This window comes from Molothrus aeneus, chromosome 3, assembly GCF_037042795.1.
Source record: "Molothrus aeneus isolate 106 chromosome 3, BPBGC_Maene_1.0, whole genome shotgun sequence".
NCBI lineage: Eukaryota > Metazoa > Chordata > Aves > Passeriformes > Icteridae > Molothrus > Molothrus aeneus.
Window position 1 is genome coordinate 53,210,612 of NC_089648.1, and position 20,483 is coordinate 53,231,094.

At 38.3% G+C, this 20,483-nt stretch overlaps 1 protein-coding gene across 1 annotated transcript in view; it reads left to right on the forward strand.

The window, feature by feature from the left end:
• Positions 1-3,789: 3,789 nt before the first annotated feature.
• Positions 3,790-20,483, forward strand: part of NOX3 (NADPH oxidase 3) — a 39,518-nt gene continuing 22,824 nt past the window's right edge. Inside the window, exons 1-6 of the mRNA XM_066545712.1 lie at positions 3,790-3,834; positions 4,496-4,591; positions 4,794-4,904; positions 6,670-6,754; positions 15,447-15,592; positions 18,614-18,795. Of these exons, the coding sequence (XP_066401809.1) occupies positions 3,790-3,834; positions 4,496-4,591; positions 4,794-4,904; positions 6,670-6,754; positions 15,447-15,592; positions 18,614-18,795 (665 nt within the window). The remainder of the gene's footprint in view (positions 3,835-4,495; positions 4,592-4,793; positions 4,905-6,669; positions 6,755-15,446; positions 15,593-18,613; positions 18,796-20,483) is intronic.

The following is a 20,483-nucleotide window of genomic DNA, read 5'->3' on the forward strand; positions in this document are numbered from 1 at the left end:
GCTGGGAGATTTTGGCACTTACTGAAACAAATAGCTTTTGAACATCTGAAATTGCTCCTGAATATATTTTGATTACAGTGTAAGCATGGCAATAAAAGAGTCCCTTGAGAGAGAAAATATCTGAATTCAAATATTAATATTTTTTGCTGGGAACTGGTTATCTCCCAAGACAGAACTATTCTGTTTCTCATTGATAAACCTTTCTATTGGCTTGAGGAACGTGCTAGAGTCTGCAAATAGGGTGCTGAGCCCTGTTTTAGGCAGAAACAATAGTTGTTCCCACACTGGTCAGTGACAAACTCCCATTTAGACTCCAACACAATTTTCATCCTAGACCCTTTGCATTTTTGCTATGCTATTGACTCCTGCTCTTGACTCTGAAGGCATCCCTGGCATACACTGTGATTCCAGATCCTGGCACTGCCCATCAGGTGAGATATCCCTAATACCAGTATCAGGTCTGCTAACAGAGGGACATGAGCTGTTTTATTGCACTGGCTAATGGAGTTCAAGAGGAGCTGGATCTACAACCAGAACTCTTTTCTTCTTATTATTTTTAAAGGGTTTAGGAAACTTTGTTTTGATTTTCTGGATAGAAACAGAAGTTTTTTTCTCAATTTTGTGCCTTTTGACAAATGACTAAGTTTGTGGATGTAGTCAATACTTGCAATACTCTTGATAATTCTGCCAGCTGCATCACAAGTGTTTTGGTAACTGTATTTTTTTTGTTGTTGCTCAAGCCTGTGCTTAGGGCCAAGATTTTTAATATTTTATTAAAAAATAAACACACTGTTACTGACAAAAAGCTGTAAATGGGAAGCCAGATGCCCTTGAAGTCTCAGTACTGTCCCCCAAACTGCACACTCTTTAGTTTTTACTTTCATAAATTTTAGAACATTCTTATGATTTTTGAATCTCTGGCACTGACAAGGCTGGAATTACATTAGTATTTTAGAGCTTTGGGGATTTTATGAATGTTCTCAAACTGCAAAACAGTTCCCCCATCCATAATGTGAATGCAGTTTATAAAAGAAAAAAAAATCCATTAACATTAATGAGGCAGTTAAATATAAAAATAAAGCCCCACTATGAGAAAATCTCTAAAAATTATATAGCTGGTTTTTAATGCTCCTAGTCACTCAGCCACTGTTTATGGAAATTCAGTGTTCTTTTGTAAAGCTAGAATCAGCACTACAGAATAACCAAAGATGAACCTTGGCCTCCGTTCCCTCAAAGTTGTCTTCACAGGGGAAAACAAACAAACAAACAAAACCTAAATAAAAAACCCAGACACACAAACCCCAAACAAACAAAAAAAAAAAAGGAAAGGGTTTGATCTCTAATTGACTTCAGCAGTTTCTCTATTTACAGAAGTGAATGTTTTATCCAATATATTGCTTATCTTCTTCATTCATCAAAGACAAAACTGTCTTTTGCTTCTTGAAAATTTTTGGGAAATATAAAGCCAAGATAATGTAAAAATCAGAAAACACAGCAGTGCTGCCACTCTGTACAGACTGATACAAAGCATATCCTCTGATACAGTCAGCAATTAAATGGCTTCAGCTGGTTTGCAAACTTACAGCACTCTGAGTCTCAGGATCGCTTGTTTACCTAAATCCATCTCTGAAAGTAGCAGAGTGAAGCTTACAAAGTTCACCCAGGTTACTCACAGACATAAAGTCAAGTGCACAGGAAAACTATGAAAGGGCTAGGGCAAAGTTCAGAGCCAACTGAAATGATTTTGCCTTTGAGAAACAAGGCAGGCATATCTAATAGTAAAAATAGGATAGCCTAGCAAAATGAAATATGTATAGGTATGTGTGTGCAGTCTCATGCTAACAATTAGTCTTGCAAAGGGTAAGCACTGTTCAAAGTACTTTGAAAAAATTACTAACAATCTCAGATAGAGGTTGCTGTCAAATAGAATAGAACTAACAGTGATTGAGGTCTGTAGCAGTAATTGATACAAACATTGACATTAATGCTGAGATACTTATATGGAACAATTTGGCACCTCATAAACCTCTTTCCATGCAAAAACTGACCTTTTAAGCTAATGACAGAGTTGCTTGTCTCTTGCATGAGAACTCAGCATGGCCAGCACTGCTTTTTACCCATATACTGGAATGAACCCCTTTTAATCCTTTTTCTATGTCTTTTTAGGACAGTTGTAGCTCATAATGATAAAACACAACAAAATGGAATACCTTTACATATTTAATCAATAAAGTGTCCTTTCCTGAGTCTTGTCTGAATAGTTTGTGCTAGAAATTGGCTGAGATCACTGCAAATCAGTATAATAAAATGATGTTGACCAGGTCCTTTGTACAAAATAAGGCAATAAAGAGCTTTTCTGTTAACTTTATGTTTTTATTGAGAGATGCCATACTCGAGACCACACACATTACCATTATATATGAGAAAAAGCATAGCTGTTTCAACAGACAAAAGTTAAAGTGCAGTTGATTCATTGGCTCCTTTAAGAGGACTGGCATCTGGAGCACATGCACTTCAAAGTCAAATGCTGTACTGAGATGTGCTGCTTTGAAGTACAGCTGCTGATCCAGACAAATTTTGGAGCCTAAACCAGCATATGAATCTGCTGTACTCTGAAAAAAAATCTATTTCAGATGCCAGTTTTAACTCAGTTTAGAAAATTGCTGTCTGGATCGGCTGAACTTCAAAGCTGAACATCGCAGTGCTGCATTTCCCTTTGAAGTACAGCTAATCCAGATAGTGGATTTTCTCTCCTTCCTTTTTTTTTTTTTTTTTAAGTAGTTAAAATTGGCATCTGACCTTACTAGTATTTCTCCCTACCATCTGCACATTCTTCTTCCCTTCTCCCTTGTTTCCTCATCTTTTGACCGCTGAAAAACACAGCAAGATTCACTCGCCTGTTAGTCCCTGCACTACCAAAGCTGCTATAAAGGGGGTGGTTGGGGGGACAGCCTATATCGAGTTACATAATGGACAGGGGCAAATTACTGCACATGGCATGTCATAAAGTTTGTTAAATAATACTTAATTTTACCATCCAAGGAAAATAAAGCTCAAAGCAAATCTCTCGTAAATGTTTGCATTCAAAGCATTTGTAACAACACTCTCATGGTTCTGCTAACTCATATTAAAGGCCATTAGCACTGGTTTAAAACTTAGCTGAGCTTGATAGCATTTCAGCTTTCAGAAATTTTCAGTTATTTTGTCACAGAAGGGTCTCCCTTACAGGCAAGTCAGGAAAGCCTTAAGGAAATGGTTTTACTAGAGAAAGAATGAGATTACTACAGGCAGAATTTGCACAGCTTCTGGCAAGGGGAACCAAGGGTAAATGCAGTGCCCTCACCAGGACATATTCTCATATTATACACACATCAGGGATGCTGCCATGTGCTACTGAATTAAAAGACAAATCATGAAGAAATGTTGCACCCTGTTCAAAAGACAAAAACAAAGGGAAAAAAAAGAAAAACCAAATACATGCTGGTACAAGAGGACAATTTAATGACAGAATCTCTCATTTGCTGAGAAATAACTCTGTAGAGAAAAAGGACTGGACAATGACCAGCATTTTTTTTACACAGATCATGAGAGATGTCACTCAGGTGATCTGTTCTTGTCAGGCAGTCTTTAATTAGAAAATTCCTGGAGAGAACTCATGCTCCCACTAGGTGCTTATTAAAAACTAAAGACAAAAGGAGTCAGTAGAAAAGCTCAAGGAATGGACAGGGAACTCAGGTTACATTGAAAGGCAAGAGTCAGCTGCTGCTAACATAGGGAGAGACACTCAGGATGGGATGCTGGATTTTGAATGAAAAACTCTCAGTGCTGTTATTAGTGAGTATTTTTAGCATTAAAAAGTCTAATTGGATATATATAAATATTTTAAGCTTGTTTAAAAGACATTTTATGGTTTGCTTACAGTAATACTCCCAAGCTTAATGTAAAACTTGCTATAAAATATTCAGCAGCCTTTTTATAACTAGTCTTAAAAACAATTTAAAGTCTTAGTGTTTTATTTTTAATTATTTTTAAGTCAATGTACTTTAATCCTCAGGTAAAGGGAACAGGGGTTTGCAATTATAATTGAAACTATATTCTGATTTATTTTCAGACAGTTTGGTGATTAGTATATGGGGAGCAGAGAAAGGAATTTTCTTAGCTCTTAATTCCCTCTTTTTCTGTGATTTTTTAAATTTTAGTGTTTATTTCCTTTTTAGAGACCGGGTTAAGGCCTGTGTTTAAAAGCAAGTTTACCATGACACAGTAAACATCATTTATATCCTTTACTATCCTTTACTCAAGACTGGGGGCAGGACTGTAACCCTGCCTCATTTCAGCAGGCATTTCTGATTTCTATCATCTGTGATCAAGAACTGTATTGCACACTGATTCTGAAACATCTCTCAGGTTCTCTTAAAACTATAACCATAGGCAGTTTTCTATGCATTAAAAAATACTGTAAATGTCACTAATCTGTAGCCTGTCTGCTTTGTAGCTGGTGTGGCTGGGACTGAACTTCTATTTGTTTATTGATACCTTCCACTGGTATGAAGATGACAATGCCTACATTTATACACGGATTATGCTGGGAGTAAGTATGAGTTTGATTGTTAAAGAGCTTCACAAGAAGAATGTATTCATAGTCTGATTTTATTTACATCCTTCATAAAACTTTTGATGCTTCAATAGTAATTTTCCCATATAAGAGCATTATATTAATATAGTATTTTCTTTCTTTTGCTCTTCCTATACCAAGCTTGTAATTTAATTTTTTTATGCTGTTATATGTACAGTCAACCCTGGCTTGGGCAAGAGCTTCTGCAACGTGCCTTAATTTTAACTGCATGCTAATCCTGTTACCAGTCTGTAGAAACCTTATTTCATTCTTAAGAGGAGCAAGCATTGTAAGTACCATTTCTCAAATAGCCATAATATTCCCTCTTTTTTATTTCTGTAGTTCAGCAGTATTATCCATATCAAACATTTTCCAAGGAATTTTAATTTTTGATAGAGAAGCCTGTACACTATTGCCTAGTTATTACCATTTAAATTGTCAGTATTCATGACTGAAGAGAAACAAATGACTTGTTTAACACAGTGCTCTAAATGCAACACTGATTTTGGCAGCTGCTGCATAGCATGGTGTCATGAAGAGAAAAGTGAGAAGCCACAAAATAGGGACATAACAATGCTACTTGGCCAAATGGAGAAAATTCATATCCATCATGTGTATTCTCTGTAGCTGCAAAGTGAAAATCAGAAATAAACTGTTCAGATAGATAAAAATGTTCTAAGGATAATAGTGAACATGTTTAAATGCTTCTGTCTGAGTGGCCACAACCCAGGTCTTCATTTGAGGTAAATGCATTTTTGTAACAGACCTTCACACTAACCTTGGAATCATGCATAGGAAGTACATAAGGCTTTAGCTATAACTTCAACTTGCTTTGAGTTACTACAGTCAGAGCAATTCCAATGCCACATGTGGGTAAAAAATCACTGATCACTCATGACTGCAGGAACAACAGGAATTTAGAGATGGTAAGATACAGTTATTTTATAGTAAGATGGTTCTTATTTCAGTTCTGCCTTTTTTTGCTTCCGTGATTGTTAGGCTTGGATTTTAAGCAGTCTTTAGGCTGAGAATCAAAACCTAAATAATTGTTTGAGATCACAAGTTGAACATTTACAAAAAAAAAAAGAGGAAAAGTGTCCTGGGCTTCTGAATCAGTTTGTGAATCAGCACAGAATATATGCACACCCATTTAGATGCTGAGTAAGAACTCAGAGAACTGGAACTCTTCTCACAGATAGTATTTGGCTATTCTGGAGAATATTCTGCTCTTGAGGAGCATGGTACAGAGCAACTTGACTGCTCCAGCCATGGCCAGCACCAGGCTGGATCCAGTGCCTCTCCAAGGAGGTGCTATGTATTGACATCACATCCTGTGGTGCTCCAGATTTTTGGAAGACTTATTAGCTGGGAAACAATGTGGATACATGCCAGGATCTTTGGCACGGCGCCATGCGAGGTCATGTGAGCAACCCAGACACCCACACCACCACTCAGAGCCTGAACCCTGTCCATGAGTGCTGTCTGGGTTCCAGCAGAGTGTGTTAGTTTTGGCTCAGTGCAGCTAGCCCCAGGCTGGCTCTGCACAGGGGCATCCAGCTGGCCATGAGCACATCACTGCTGAGCCCTTCCAATAATGGGAGCATGGCTCAGGAACACACCAGCATGCAGCCACCTGAGGTCTAGACAGCCCCACCCTCCTGGGGTGTGCATTTCCTGAAAGGAGAGAAAATGTTTTCATTGCAAGCTGGCTTTGCCAGCACTTCAGCTCTGTTTTGCTAAGCTGACAAAGCAGTGGTGCCCCAGCCTGGTGTCCTTACACCTGCAAATGAGTTGATGTCAGCTCAGATAAACCACTCACAAATCACAGCAAAGTGTAGCAGAGCTTTATCAAACCCTTTTTTGTAGGATGAATAGCTTCAGAAACCATGGGGTGCCACTCAGGAAAGTTACTTGAGTCCTAAAACTAACCCAAAACTGCCACTGAATTCCTTCAGCATTCCATTTTCAAATGTACTGAACTCTTCTCCTCTCCAAAATGTGAGATGTAAACACCAATAGGAATGATATAAAACAAGTTCTGCTTTTTCACCAAGTACTGTGGAGGAGCACTGAGGAGACAGCTTGACAAAAACATCACATTTCACAAGATGGTTGCCTATGGAATAGCGTTAAATGCAAGTAAGATTTTTTGGTTTTATTTTTTTCTTCTTTGTCTTTGAACTGTTTTGAATTTCATAGTGATTCTGCCTAATGCTGTAATCCCCATCAGCTCTGAGATGTGATATTTTAGTGCAATCATTTGTTGACTGCAGCTTTAAATGTGTGTAGGAGTCCCATCTGATTAACCATTTGTAATCTTTTTTGCTTGAGAAGAGTTTGACTGTTAAGGAAATAAACTTTCAATCTGAATAGTAAACACCAGTTGCCACTTAGTTAATCTGAACAATTTGTGTGCCCTTAAAATTTAGTGTAAATAACTTTTATTGAATCCCTGAGGGTAGATGTTTGGGGAGATGACATAGCATTACTGTCTGATTCTGTAAGGAAATATGCTTATGAGTCACACCACAAATCTTCACTATACATCTTCACTAATTTTTCAACCAGGTAATAAATTTAGTCTGAATTTGAGAGAGGCAGGTGTCTCAAAACCAATGGATTTCTAGATATTTATTTTTAGTAGGTGACTGATCCAGGAAACTAATGGCCCCCTTGAGGGAAAAACAGCAACTTGAGATCAAAGTTTTTTTATTCTGTTGGTCCTAGTGACTTACTGAGGTGCTTGTTCACCTGGCTGGGAAAAAGACATGGCACTTTCCTGTTCTCTAAGTAGTAAAAGGACCTGGAGAAGTTTGTAGGAATTCAGAGAACATGAGGGGAACAGGAGATAGCTTGAGGAAAAAGGATGTACAGAGAGGAATGAACAAAAGTCAGTGTGAAGAAGGACATGAGGACACAGAGATAGAGAGGTATCTGTGATAGATAGATAGATAGATAGATAGATAGATAGATAGATAGATAGATAGATAGATAGATAGATAGATAGATAGATAGATAGATATAGATAGATGATAGATAGATAGATAGATAGATAGATAGATAGATAGATAGATAGATAGATAGATAGATAGATAGATTAGATAGATAGATAGTTCTCTCAGATAGACAGTTCTCTTAGAAAAAGGGAAAGAGACAGAGGAATTAATCAGGGCTATTTGCAAGCATGAGACATCACAGGGTAACTGTTCTACCCCCAGGCTGTCAGGGTGAATTCTGGTCCCAATATCTTTTTTCAGCCTGTGTGAGGGAGCTGCTTTTGTGTGTGTAGGCTGTTAATGTCCTCATGCCGTGAGACAAGAATTTGAAGTCAGCTGTGCCAACAGGAACCAATAGCTAAAGTATGTCATGCTAAAGAATTCCAAGGGGAAGGCTATGGGATATAAACATTCATCTTACAGTGTATTATGATGAATTACTTATCTGTCAGGTCCACTCATTCATCAGAGTTCAGTTTCACTACAGTACAGATTCCTACAGAGCGCAACATTGCTTCTTTAATTAATAAATCAACCCAGGAATATAAATTAACCAACTTTACTTGGTGTATAATAGGTCATGTTCCAAAATGAAAGCAAAACTTCACAGTCAAACCTCTTATGTTTTTGGTTTTTACATTAATATTGAAATGTTTGCTAGTGCATTAATGTCGACAGTTTGGGAAGTGCAAGTCTATCAGAAAAGTGATTACTTTAATGGTTTCACTAATTTCAAGTAAAAAGACACAGAAGCCAATGTGAAATGACAGAAAGCATGCTCATATAATTCTCATTTAAATCACTGTCTAGGGAGAAATCAAAGGTTCATTTTTGGGTTGTTATTTAGGTTGGTTGGTTTATTTTTTCATAAAATATAAAATGGAAAAATAGTTGATGAGATATTTGAGAAAGAAAACAGAACACAAGGAAGTCTAATAAACAAAGCATGACAACCTATGAATTCCTGCTTCCTTAACAGTCAAGTGAGAAACATTTTTCATATTTGGAAATCACTACATCACTGAATAGTGTTAGACTTGTGTAAAGAATGACTAGGAACTCAATTTCCTGAAATTCAATTTTAAGTTCATAGAAAAATAAAGTCTACAGAACACATTGTGACAGAAAAGCAACACTTCAGAGTGGTACCCACAAGTACACTGAATCCTTTTCAATAAAATCTAGCAGTGTTAAAATGATGTGTAAATAGATGCCATTTTCCTCTCAACTGACACATTATTTATCCTAGTACTACCTATATTGCCTTTTATTACACAAAAACATAGTCAACTCCTATTAGTCCATTGCAATTTAGTAATTCTCAGTTAAATGGATGTACAACCTTGTATGATCAATAGACTAAATGTGGTAGCAAGAAGTTAAACCAATTTGAAGATCAGATCAGTAAGCTTAGCCTCACAATATAAAATTGTAAACTCCTTTATTGTTAAAGTAACATGTATTCATCTTGCCTGCCAGGTGGTGTTATTCCAGCATATTTATTTAATAGTGTGCTAAAAATATCAGTGCAACATTAGTATTGTCTGGCTTCTAACAGGCAGCTAGCTCAGCTGAGGTGTGCCTGGCCTTGGAAAGAGTACATCTGTACCTTTAATTTTTCATCATCTCTAATACAAATTCAAGAGCAGGCTTTAATTGGTCAGGTCATAAAGGAATATAATTAGAGACTAGTGGAAGAGGGAAGTTGGAGGGAAGAGAGAGAGTAAACAATGCTATCTATAATCAAGGGCATCATTGAAAATTCAGTAAAGGGAATTCTGCTTAGTTTGGCTTCCTGCATTCTGCATGCCTGTCTGTGATAAGAGCTGTCTGGGAGTTATTCAGCCACTAATAAATCTTCCTTATAGACCTGTAACTCTGCTAGAATAAAATCAGAGTTTCATGCACTCTCAGTTTGATCAGTGCAAATAATTCTGCGCTTTGTACTGGAAAGAGCCTTTTCAGTTGAGACATAGTGGCTTGAAACTTAAAGACATCACAAGAGATAGCAATAATATTTTCTACAGCACCTACTTCTTACTGTACTGTTTTTACACTCTCAAAAAAGCATATGCATACATTTTCTGAACTGCGAGTGTTGGGGGCATTTTTCTTTCTTTACTTTGATATGTTGGGCTTATCTTAAAGAAGAAATTGCTTGCATTTTTTTGGTGTTTGCAGAAAGGTCATATAGATATTTTGATCCATCAACCTTTGAATTATGATATAAATAAAGTTTAAGCAATTAAGGGAAAACAGGGGAAGGACAGCCAGGTTGCTTGGAGTTAGGCTGATTGAAATGGTTATTCCTGTTTGAAATGGTGATTCCTGTTTGAAATGGTGATTCCTGCTCCTTAAAAACTCCAGCAATGCGTTCTTCTTTAAAAACATGCGAAGTGAAGAAAGAAGTATAGTGATGCCAGGCGTGTTTGACTTCTGACAAGCACTGAAAAATCTATAGGTAAAAATACTAGGAAACCTTTCCATTCTCAACCCATTTTTGGTAAACTATGTGAATGGTTTTGGTGACCTGAGTCACATTTTTGTGTAAATTATTAAGTTTTCAAGGAAGCAGATGCCTATCTTCAAAAGAGGTCTAGCTGATACCTCAGTGTTGTACTTCCAGAAATTACAGAAAATCAGACTTCCATCAAATGTCTTTTTTGTTTTTTAGTCAGATTGTTTAAATCCAGACTTAGTGCAAGTACTAGGAAGGAAACAATATTAAATTGAAGATTGTAGGCTTCCAGCTAAGATAAAAAATGGTCCAAGTCAGGTTCTTCTTTGATGTTTATAACCATTCTTAAAAACAAAATAAAATGCCAGCACATGTGTGGTCACTCTTCTAATTTTTATACAAGCTGGACCTTTTTAGTCCACAAAGACATCATGAAGTTGAATTAGGAGTTCTGAATAACTAGGAATGGCACAAGAAAATGGGTGGCAAAAAGAACCCCAGCCTTGGTGAGGGGCAGAATTCTGGGTTATCTGCCTGTAAAGCTGTTCTCTTTGCTGTGGGCAGAAAGGCCAGGATTTGACCCTTTGACTTTATCATGATAGGCTGGTTAATCAAAATGTTAAACTGCTAGCAGCAAGCTCCAATTTGATTATTATCCTGTACAGGCATGCAGAAAAAGAGAGAGTTAAATCTTGTCCTCAGATAAACACATGAAATTTCTGTTTAGTTCAATAAGAATTGTGCATGCTTCACTGAAGGCACAATTGGCTGAATAAGAGTAGCTAAATTGACCATACTTTCAAGATAATTTAATTATATCTCTTTGTATTTAAGGATATGTACAGTAAACACCATGATCTAATAGCTATCCTTTTCCTCCCTCTCTCCTTCCAATAAAGCTTTTTATTTGATCTCAGAGGTGGACTAGATAGAACATCTGAGGGTCAAATACAAATTAATGTATGTTAAGTGCTTCAGAGGTTCCAGATGTCATTAAAAACAACAAAAATCCTTCATTCTTCATAAACTGTTATAAAAAAGAGATTTGTTTAACAGATTGGGTGATTTATTCCATATGTTATATTTGGACATGCAGAATGAGGAAAAAATTGAACTGAAAATTCTAAGATGTAGTCCCTTAAACTTTGCCCTCATGGTTAACTCAGATAAGTGGTGCAGAGCAAATAGCTACCAACTATGGTGAGCTGAGATTTCAGAAATCTGCATATGTAATTTTGGAATTGCTTAGTAAATTCTATACACTGCAGATGCAAAGACCTTCAGAAAATGCACTTTAGGGATGTAAAATATTTTAGTTAATGGTGATGTGTTTGGTGCCAGAATTTTTATTCTGCTACAACTATTATACATTAAATGAACCACACAGCAAATGGAATTAGATCTTTGCATTACTTTTACCATCCAGCTATACTTCATTTTTAGATTGCATCATTTTTTGCTAGCAGCACACAAAAAAAAAACCATCAGAAGTATTAATCTAATAATACTCCAGGCAATATCTAAGATCATGGGAGACTCAGGTAAACCAACATATTGAGTACATCATTAGTCTGAATGTGATATTTTTCAATGTATCATTATTCTCTCTACATTAACATCTACCACAGAACAGCTTACAGAAAATAAAAACAACAACAGCAGCTCTCCTGTTCATTATGGAAATCTTCTACACTTGAGTTATCCTCTACCTATCAGATGAAAGCTGGAGAGAATGTCACCAGAAAGGAAGGTGTGGTAGATCCCAAAGAATCTATGATGATGCTTCCATTGACAGAAACACATGGAAACAGAACAATGTGCAGATGGAAAAAACAGTGTGCTCTGATAGCCTGCAGAAAAACCTTACTAGGCTAGGTTGCCAGAACTGGATCTCTCCTTCCAGGGGAGAGTTGCAACATGAGTACTCCTCATCAACTATAGTCTCAAGACCTTCTTGAGAAACTATATCCATTAAACCCATTTTTCTTCTGTCCAAGACTAGAAATGCTCTGTTAGGAAATGTGGACCTCTGCCTGTCTGGAGAAAACTATCACCTCATTTCCCTCTCAACACTCAGCATTTACTAGATAGCATTAGCTATCCTGTCACTGCTGACATGACTAGAACTTGTGCAAATCATGTAGAATCCTGCACTTTGGGGAAAGTACAAGATTTTTGTAGCTTTCTAAACAACAGAAATGGCATCATTTCATGTGAATATTTTATAGTCTGCAGTATCACTTTAAAAAATCTATTGTTTTGAAGGTGAAAGTAGAAAGTGCCTTTTGCTATGAACACAGGCTCAAACTTCCACAATTAGTCAACATCACAATTCTAAATGAGCAAAGATAATCCAAAACCTGCAGCTGACAGACTGCAGGCAAGCTCTGGCGTAACAGCACTATGGATCCTAACTGTGTGAAACTCTCCTGGTCCCTAGGCTATGGGGACTCTTACATCATACCAGAGTTATAAAGAGCATCCTGTAGGTATAGAGAGCAAGAGGCCCAATTACAGTAATTACTCATAGATGCCAAAATAAAACTACTTAGTAGAAGTCCACTTAGTGACTCGTTGTCAGGGTTTTCCATTCTTAGAAAGTTTTCTTTCCTCTTTCCCTTAGCCCATCCCAGAAAATGTGCTGCATGTAACTCCACAACTTACCAAAGACATAAATCTGTTACCCCACACTCCTGTCCTACGAGTGAGCTTTTTGAGATGTCAAAGAAATCAGGTCCTCATCAAGCAGCGACTTGGTTCCCCTCCAGCTGGATCAGATAGCATCCTTACCAGGCCAACACATCTGTTCTGAAAGGCCATTGTAGGAACAGTTCCCCCTTCCCACTCAGCACTTAAATGTGCTGTTACACTTAAATATATAAACAGTGTTTATATACTGCTTATGCATCAGCTGTACAGTGGGGAACAGATTGCCACAGCCCCCACACAGCTGCCACCTAAACCACCAGCTCAGAGCTTGGGCTCTTGGGTTTTGACAGTCTAAATCCACACATCTCATTTGCTGCTTGTGGTCCAGTGCCACCTTCCTTCCAGTGCTCCCAGCGCTGCTGGGGTGCTGGGAGCACACTCTCATGCACAGGCTCCAGGAAGCATCTTTCACCTGATGCTGGCAAGGCTGTTTCACATGCAGCACCTAACCCATAACAGCACGTGCAGGACATGCCAGGCCAGAGTCCAGCACCCTCTGATGCTCACAGTCATGTCATGCACACCATTTCATAAAACGACCAACCTTGGGCTGAAAGCTGCTTGATCCCATTATCCCATTTATCAAAAGGTTATTTTAGAGTCTCATTCCTTTGATGGCTTGAATCTGTCTTCTAATTTCCAGGCTCACTTTATCTCTCTGCAGTTCATACCCCTTTGGATTCAGTCTCCATCCTGCTGAAGCTATTCCAGCTTGTACAAATAATTTATTATTCATTGGGACAAAGATTCAGGAGAAATGGGAGGTTGATTTTGCAGTTTGGGTGCTCAGGATACTCACCTGGGATGCCTATATCAATAAATATTGGATTATTTTTGTTAAGGGCTTCATCAAGAGACAGCTCAAAAGAGAATAACCAGTCAACCTAGTGACTAGGACATGTGATTTGGTTTAAAGCCTTACTTTAAATTTAATGTAACAGGGATTTTTAAATAGGTCTTTCATCTCCCAGTGAATATCTAAGCATGAGGCAATGAGGTGTCAAGAAGTGGCCGGGGGAGTCCCTAAGTTAACATTACATTTTGAATGAAGTGCATCCTGACAATCAACCAACCACAGCACATCTACTGCTCTAGAAGGATCACCTCAGAAATACAGAGTGAAAATAGCCCCTCTCCAGTGTGGACACATGGGATAACTTACTGTTGGAGGGAATGTTTTACCTTCTTGCACTGGCTGCTTTAACCATTTCCATGGCCAGCATCTTACTTTAACTCATGCTCCCATGGACACAGCTGTCCCCAGGTGCTGAAGAGGAGCTGGACTTCAGAATATGGAGTGAGTGAGTAAGCTCACTAGAGTAGATAGGCACATAAATTACCAACAATACCAAAGGTCCTTATGCATATAATCCTGTGTTTACATCTATGATTAAACAGTGACTAGCATAGTAAAACATTATTTTCATCCACATAGTCACAATTAAAAAAAGAGGAGAAAAAGGTGAGAGAAGAGAAGAGAAGAGAAGAGAAGAGAAGAGAAGAGAAGAGAAGAGAAGAGAAGAGAAGAGAAGAGAAGAGAAGAGAAGAGAAGAGAAGAGAAGAGAGGAGAAGAGAGGAGAGGAGAAGAGAGGAGAATAAAAAATTTTAGGAGACTATTTTTCAGAGAAGAAGATCATATTTGGTTTACTACAAATACTGCCTTTTAGAAAGGTTTTTTAAATGGTCAGGGACAGAAACTGATAACCACTGAAGGAGAGATGATAACAGGAAGCTAATTATAAAAACTAGAAATAGCTGTGCTGTAAACATATCATTATCTTTCATTGTCATTTTTTCATCCTTTGGCATTTAATATCTTGCATTAATTACAAATTGCATGTAATGGATTTGAGAATCTCTCATATTGAAAAATGAAACTCTGCACCTAGCTTGATTACAACTTTATCTATGTAATCCAATAATAAAACAAAGTCCTTCCTTTTCAGCTCTTGAAATTATACTGTTTCCACCCAAGAAAATAGTTGCAGGGGACTTTTTTACTTCAAGCTAATGAATTTTTCTAAACTGACCATTTCATATACCTTTCGGGGGCAGGCCAGAAGTAGAGGTCATATATGATACTCTGGACAAATCAGATCTAACACTGAGATTTGCTCTTCTCCCTTTAAATCATAGTTCCTGTGGCTTCCCCAGGCTCCACCTGCATAAAGTAATGCTACAGCTGCTTGTTCATAGGGGACAGATTTTGAAAGCATCTCTAGTGCAAGTTGGAAACTTGCTTAAACTAGTCAACTTAGTGTCCTGTGTAGCAAGGGTAAACCATGGTACATCCTAGTATATTAACTAAAAATAGGAATTTTAATGAATTTAACTAATTTTGAACAATTTAAAGTCAGAGGCATACACTTTTATATCAACTCTCAAGATGTCCTCCTTAGATGACACTGGAGACTGCAGGGCACTTGACTGTAAAGCTGGGAGGTGAGGCTGCTGCTGTTCCTATCCTCTCTACTGTGAAGCAGTCGCTTCATATTAGACATGCAGTTGATAAAATTCTCTTTTTTATTGTCAGCGTAATCCATGCAAAACTCTCAATTTATGCCTGAGCTTTTCAGATAGTTCACAGTGTGAGTAATGAAGTTCCTTCTGGCACTGTGGGCATATGCAAGTGTGCCTGTAATTTCACACCACTCTTTCTCTCCTGCAGCCATCCATATTGTTGCCCACTCCATCAACATCGAGCGGTATCATTCCAGCCAGTCAAAAGAAGCTGGCGAGTTACGGAATAAACTTTCTGGTCTTGGCAAGAGCCCAAATGAAAGCTACTTGAACCCAATCAGGACCTATGAAACAGTAAGATGTCACTTTTTAGGTTTCCTCATCTAAAAAGTTTTCCTCTGTGGATTCTATTGCCGGTAAAACTGTATTTCAAAGCCTTTTAACCAGAGCGAGAAGGTGCTGCCAAAGGTTAACCTCAATTTCAGCTGAAAACACTTACTCAGAGCTGCAATTTTCAGGTTACTAAGCTCAAAGAAATGTCTATAGTATTTTAATTAGTTTGTCAGGAGACAGCTGGTGGGGGGAGGATAAGGAGTGTTGTGAAGAGTAGGCAATTAAATAAACCTGCAAAGAATTTTAAAAAACCTAAAAACTATCAATACATGAAACAAGTGAAACTTCTTTTTAGAAAGAAAAATAACCAAATAGCAATAGCACATCACAATATTGCTTTTGCATTTGCTATTTTTCTCTCCCCACGGTGGTGCAGCACCTTCCTGATCTGGGAGCTGATCCTGCCTCATTACATGTCAACTGTGGCTGCTCAGGGAAGAGCACCTTTAAAACCATCCAGGGCATTGCTGCACACAGGAGGCAGTGCAGGCAGAATCTAGAGCTGCTGTGTGCTCTTCAGAGACTAGCAGAGATACAAGATCCTCAACCCATAAGTGGTTCTGCTTGTTTTGGGGAAAAAAGTGACTGTGCCCCTGTCCACTCTCTTGGATAAGCCACAACAGCATTATAAGCTCTCCCTTATAATATTCATGGCATAAAGAAGAGCTGAGCATTCAGAGAAGGCATGTAAACCATGCAAAAGTTAATCAGCTTTTTTTCCCACATTCCATTGTAGCACACATCACATTTATGCTAGATGTTTCCTTGTGTATCCTGTTTCATAGTTACACATTCCAGGGCTGACATGGCCTTGGTGAGACTCCTACGCACATTGTTCTGCTCTTTAGAAAATGCCCACACAGTCAGCATGGAATAAGGACTGCCTGAACACCATGGATTGGTGCTCTTTGGAACAGTGATGTGCTCCACTGAAACAAGAACCCAAGTGAGAGGATGGCTGGAGAACCATTGATGGTATTCAACAGTGCTTTTAAGCTGCAAGGCTTATCCTGCTTTTTCTTCCTTCCTTTCCAGTTTAGATAGCATGGGGTTTTCATCTTTCAAAATAAACAAGAAAACAATTTCAAATTTGAAGAAAATCAAGCAAATTGACGCAGTCAGTGGTATGAATGCAAAAGTCTTCATGCTAGTGTTGACAAAGCAGTCAGGTTCATCAGAGCAGGACAGCAAGCTAAGGGCTCAGCTTCCCAGTCCTTCAGTACACCCAGTGGCCACTTCCATTGCATGGCCATGAGGTGATCCCCAGGAGCAGAACAAAGCTCCCAGCTCTGAACAGGAACTTACCATCTTTCAGTAAGGATTTTTTTTCTCCACTAAGCATTTCCATAGTGATATAATTGTGAGGTAGGCCTCTAATTAGCACTAAGATTCTAAATACCCTTGAGGAAGAAGGTTAGGATATTTTGAATTTCTTTCTCAGATTTCTCACAGCAATACACTCCACAATTACCTTTCAATTTGCAGCCTAGATTTTACTCTAACCTCTAATATTTATTTTTCTTTTATCACTCACTTGTGTCTCAGTAGCTAAACTCAGAATTAGTAATGATGAGAAGCAAACAAAAGATTGTTTCTAACTTCAGAGAAGAAAGTTCTGAGATCAAAATTCAGGCTTTCTTTTCAGTGTTATCCTACTGCCATTGAAGCAATGTATTGTCTTTGACATTTTGCCTTTTTTCTCAATATCCAAACTAGCCACTGTAGTGGAAATGTTCAAAATATCACCTAGATCAATCCTGTTAATATGTAATGAGCTCTGAACACGCTCTTCACAGGTACCCATTTGAAAATGTACTGTGTGCTGTCAAGTGTGAGCATTTGAAAGGATGATTTTACTGTAAAAAGTGATTGTAAAAATGGCATTGTGGAATTTTATCACCTCTAGGATTTCCATATCAAATGAGTGCACTTTACAAATACAATAGAGGGTTGTTTTTTATCTCCTAGTGTATTAAGGTGTAGAACCAAATCAGGATCCAGAAGACATGCTGAGCTGCTTCATTCCTGTGTATCAGCACTGGGAAGACAGATAGAGATTCTTTGTAGGACAAATGGGGACTTCATTTACACTCTGATGGCATATTTAGCCTGATTCTCATCTTGTGTGTTAGATTTTTACTGCTGTTCTTCACGATTTGCACTTTATAACTGCAATCAACATCTGACAGTTGTGTTCAAAATACATCTTCACTCTCACTTCAGTTTATTTTGGTGGGTTTAGACAGATATACCAGACCTGTGCTGACAGCATATTAATATTTCTTCATTGACAAGTATAAAACTGTTAATTTAAATATGTATTTTAAAAAATAAACCCAAGTGTTATGCAGTGTATCTTCAAATAAATGTAAGGAACAGGTAAACAAGATATATTTTTTAGGTAAATGAGAGTATGCCATCTTTTTGTACCATTTCAGGCCTTCTACAGGTCCACAAACTTTGAAGTAAAGTAAGCACAAAAGAGTTCCACACTTTTACAGTTGCAGGTGCATAGCACCTCACATTATCACTTCACAAAAATAAGCTGGTTTCTAGTGCTGTTTTCTTTATTAGACTTCTAGGTTTAATCTCCTCATTTCTCTGATAATTTTTCTTTATTTGTGGCACATTTTCATTATGTGTGCAAGTAAGTAAAATTGATCAAAGTACAAATGAGACTGTTTAATTTCTTTCTTTCAATCCCTGAAACAAGTAAATGGCAGCAAATATTTAAATATCTGTTTGGAATAAGCCTGAGTAGAAACAGAGCAGAGGGATGTCTTTCAATGCCGTTCTGTGGTGAAATGAAGGATTGCCTTGCCTCCATGTCTTGTTCTGGTTTTGTACCTATGCTGAAGATTTTGGTTTCAGATGTAATAGCAGAAACAGTAACAATAATAGAAGTAACAGAAATAGTAAGAAAAATAAGTTATAACAACACTAACTACTAATACTAATACTAACAATGTATTCTTATTCTAGAACACAACAGGACAAGTACTGACCACAATAGCTGGAATAACTGGAGTTGTGATAACTGTGGCTTTAATTCTGATCATGACTTCATCCACTGAGCTCATCAGAAGGTCATGCTATGAGGTTTTCTGGTACACCCACCACCTCTTTGTGGTTTTCTTCATTGGTTTAATAGTCCATGGTATGGGGTAAGTGTTTGTGTAAACTACATGGGGTATATGTCCACAGTTTGAGATGAAACACCATCCAGATCTACAATCCCATGCTTTTCTATGAAAAAACTGTTGGGATCTTTGGGGAGTTTGCAAAATGAAAACATTCTGAAATTAAAATACATCACTCTTCTGAGGAATTAAAGCATCCTTCAGTTTATTCAGCCACTCTTCTACCACCTTACAACCTGTACCTTATCAATGAATGAACTTTCATGCTTGGAAACTGGGGACATTACAGATCAGAAATCAAAACTTTGTGGGTTCAAATTAGTAAGGGATGGACCTTATGCTCATAGCTCTTGTAAGGCATTTTTCAAGAGACCTTGTAGAAGCTTGAGAAGCTTTCAGCATGTCATCTACCCTATGGTTGGTGTCTCTGTGGCCATTCTCCTCTGCCTCCATAAATGTAAAGTGATTTTGACCTTTCTCTTGCAAGGACCAGAACCCCAAATTTCCTCACCATACAGACATACTGTGTAGTAGTGCTAGGTACTATACTACAAATCAGGTTTAAAGCACTACAGTAACAAACAAGTCAGGCTTATGACTAGCCCAGCCGGATAACTTTTATGGACAGAGATGACTGCCTGGTTGCTGTTTCTCTCCCTGTTCCTTAGCACAAAAGAAAGGTCTGTCATCTTAGTAGAGGACTCTGGTTCTTACAGTGAGGGACAGCAGATGCATGGGACCTTCCCTGAGAACCTCAGGGACTGATAAATCCTCTGTCAATGCAGAGTGAGAGCAGCAAGGTGCTTAGAGCTGAAAACATTTTCATCTTCTGTTTCCAGCTCCACTGCAATCATCTTCTTCTCCCTTGTGTGCTATCTTCCACTTCCTTTTCTCATTATGCATGATAGCATTCATGTTAATCTACATTCACATTTTCATTCAGGGAGTGCAGTTTTGAGGCAAATCTCACGCTCTTCCTCACCCCCTGGACTTGGCTCATACCATGGTACAGTCCCTGGCTGCACAACCCAGTGTTTGGGGTGGAAATACAGTGACAGAAACACATGGCTGTGTTCCAAGAGCTAACAAGTGATCCATTCACATGACCAAGCCAGACCTGGTCCTAAGCCATAGGTAGCCCTCAATAATGTCCTGTGAAGGGCCCTCAACAAAGATTGCTTTGCTCCATGGATCTTTTCCTGCTGGCTAGCTTGTGTGCACATGGCCGCAAGCTGTAGTTAAGATTTTTGTATCCAAGGGCAGTCATTTGGTGTTTACAGGATCACAGAATGGTTTGTGTGGGAAAGAACATTAATGACCATCTAGTTCCAGCCCCCCTGCCATGGGAAAGGACACCTCCCACTAGACCAGGTTGCTAAAACCCCTACCAGCCTGTCCTTGTGATCATAATACACTTTTTATGTCTATTTCATAAAATATTCAGATGCTATTGCCCACCACTAAAGTATGTACAGACCAGGATTCTTTGACAGAGTGGAACTTCCTAGCCCATGGCAGTATGTGCATGTGCCTGTTCTCTGGATGTACATGGATGCTTCATCATGAGGCAGGGAACAGGCCAGTGCAATGTTTTGTTGTGTGTTACTTTCCCCACCTCTTCCCTTGTGGTTTGAGAGTTGCCACATCCAGTTTGGCTTTAGTGTTCCTGAAGTTGGCCCAATTAATTAGTCCCATTTTACAGACACAGAGCT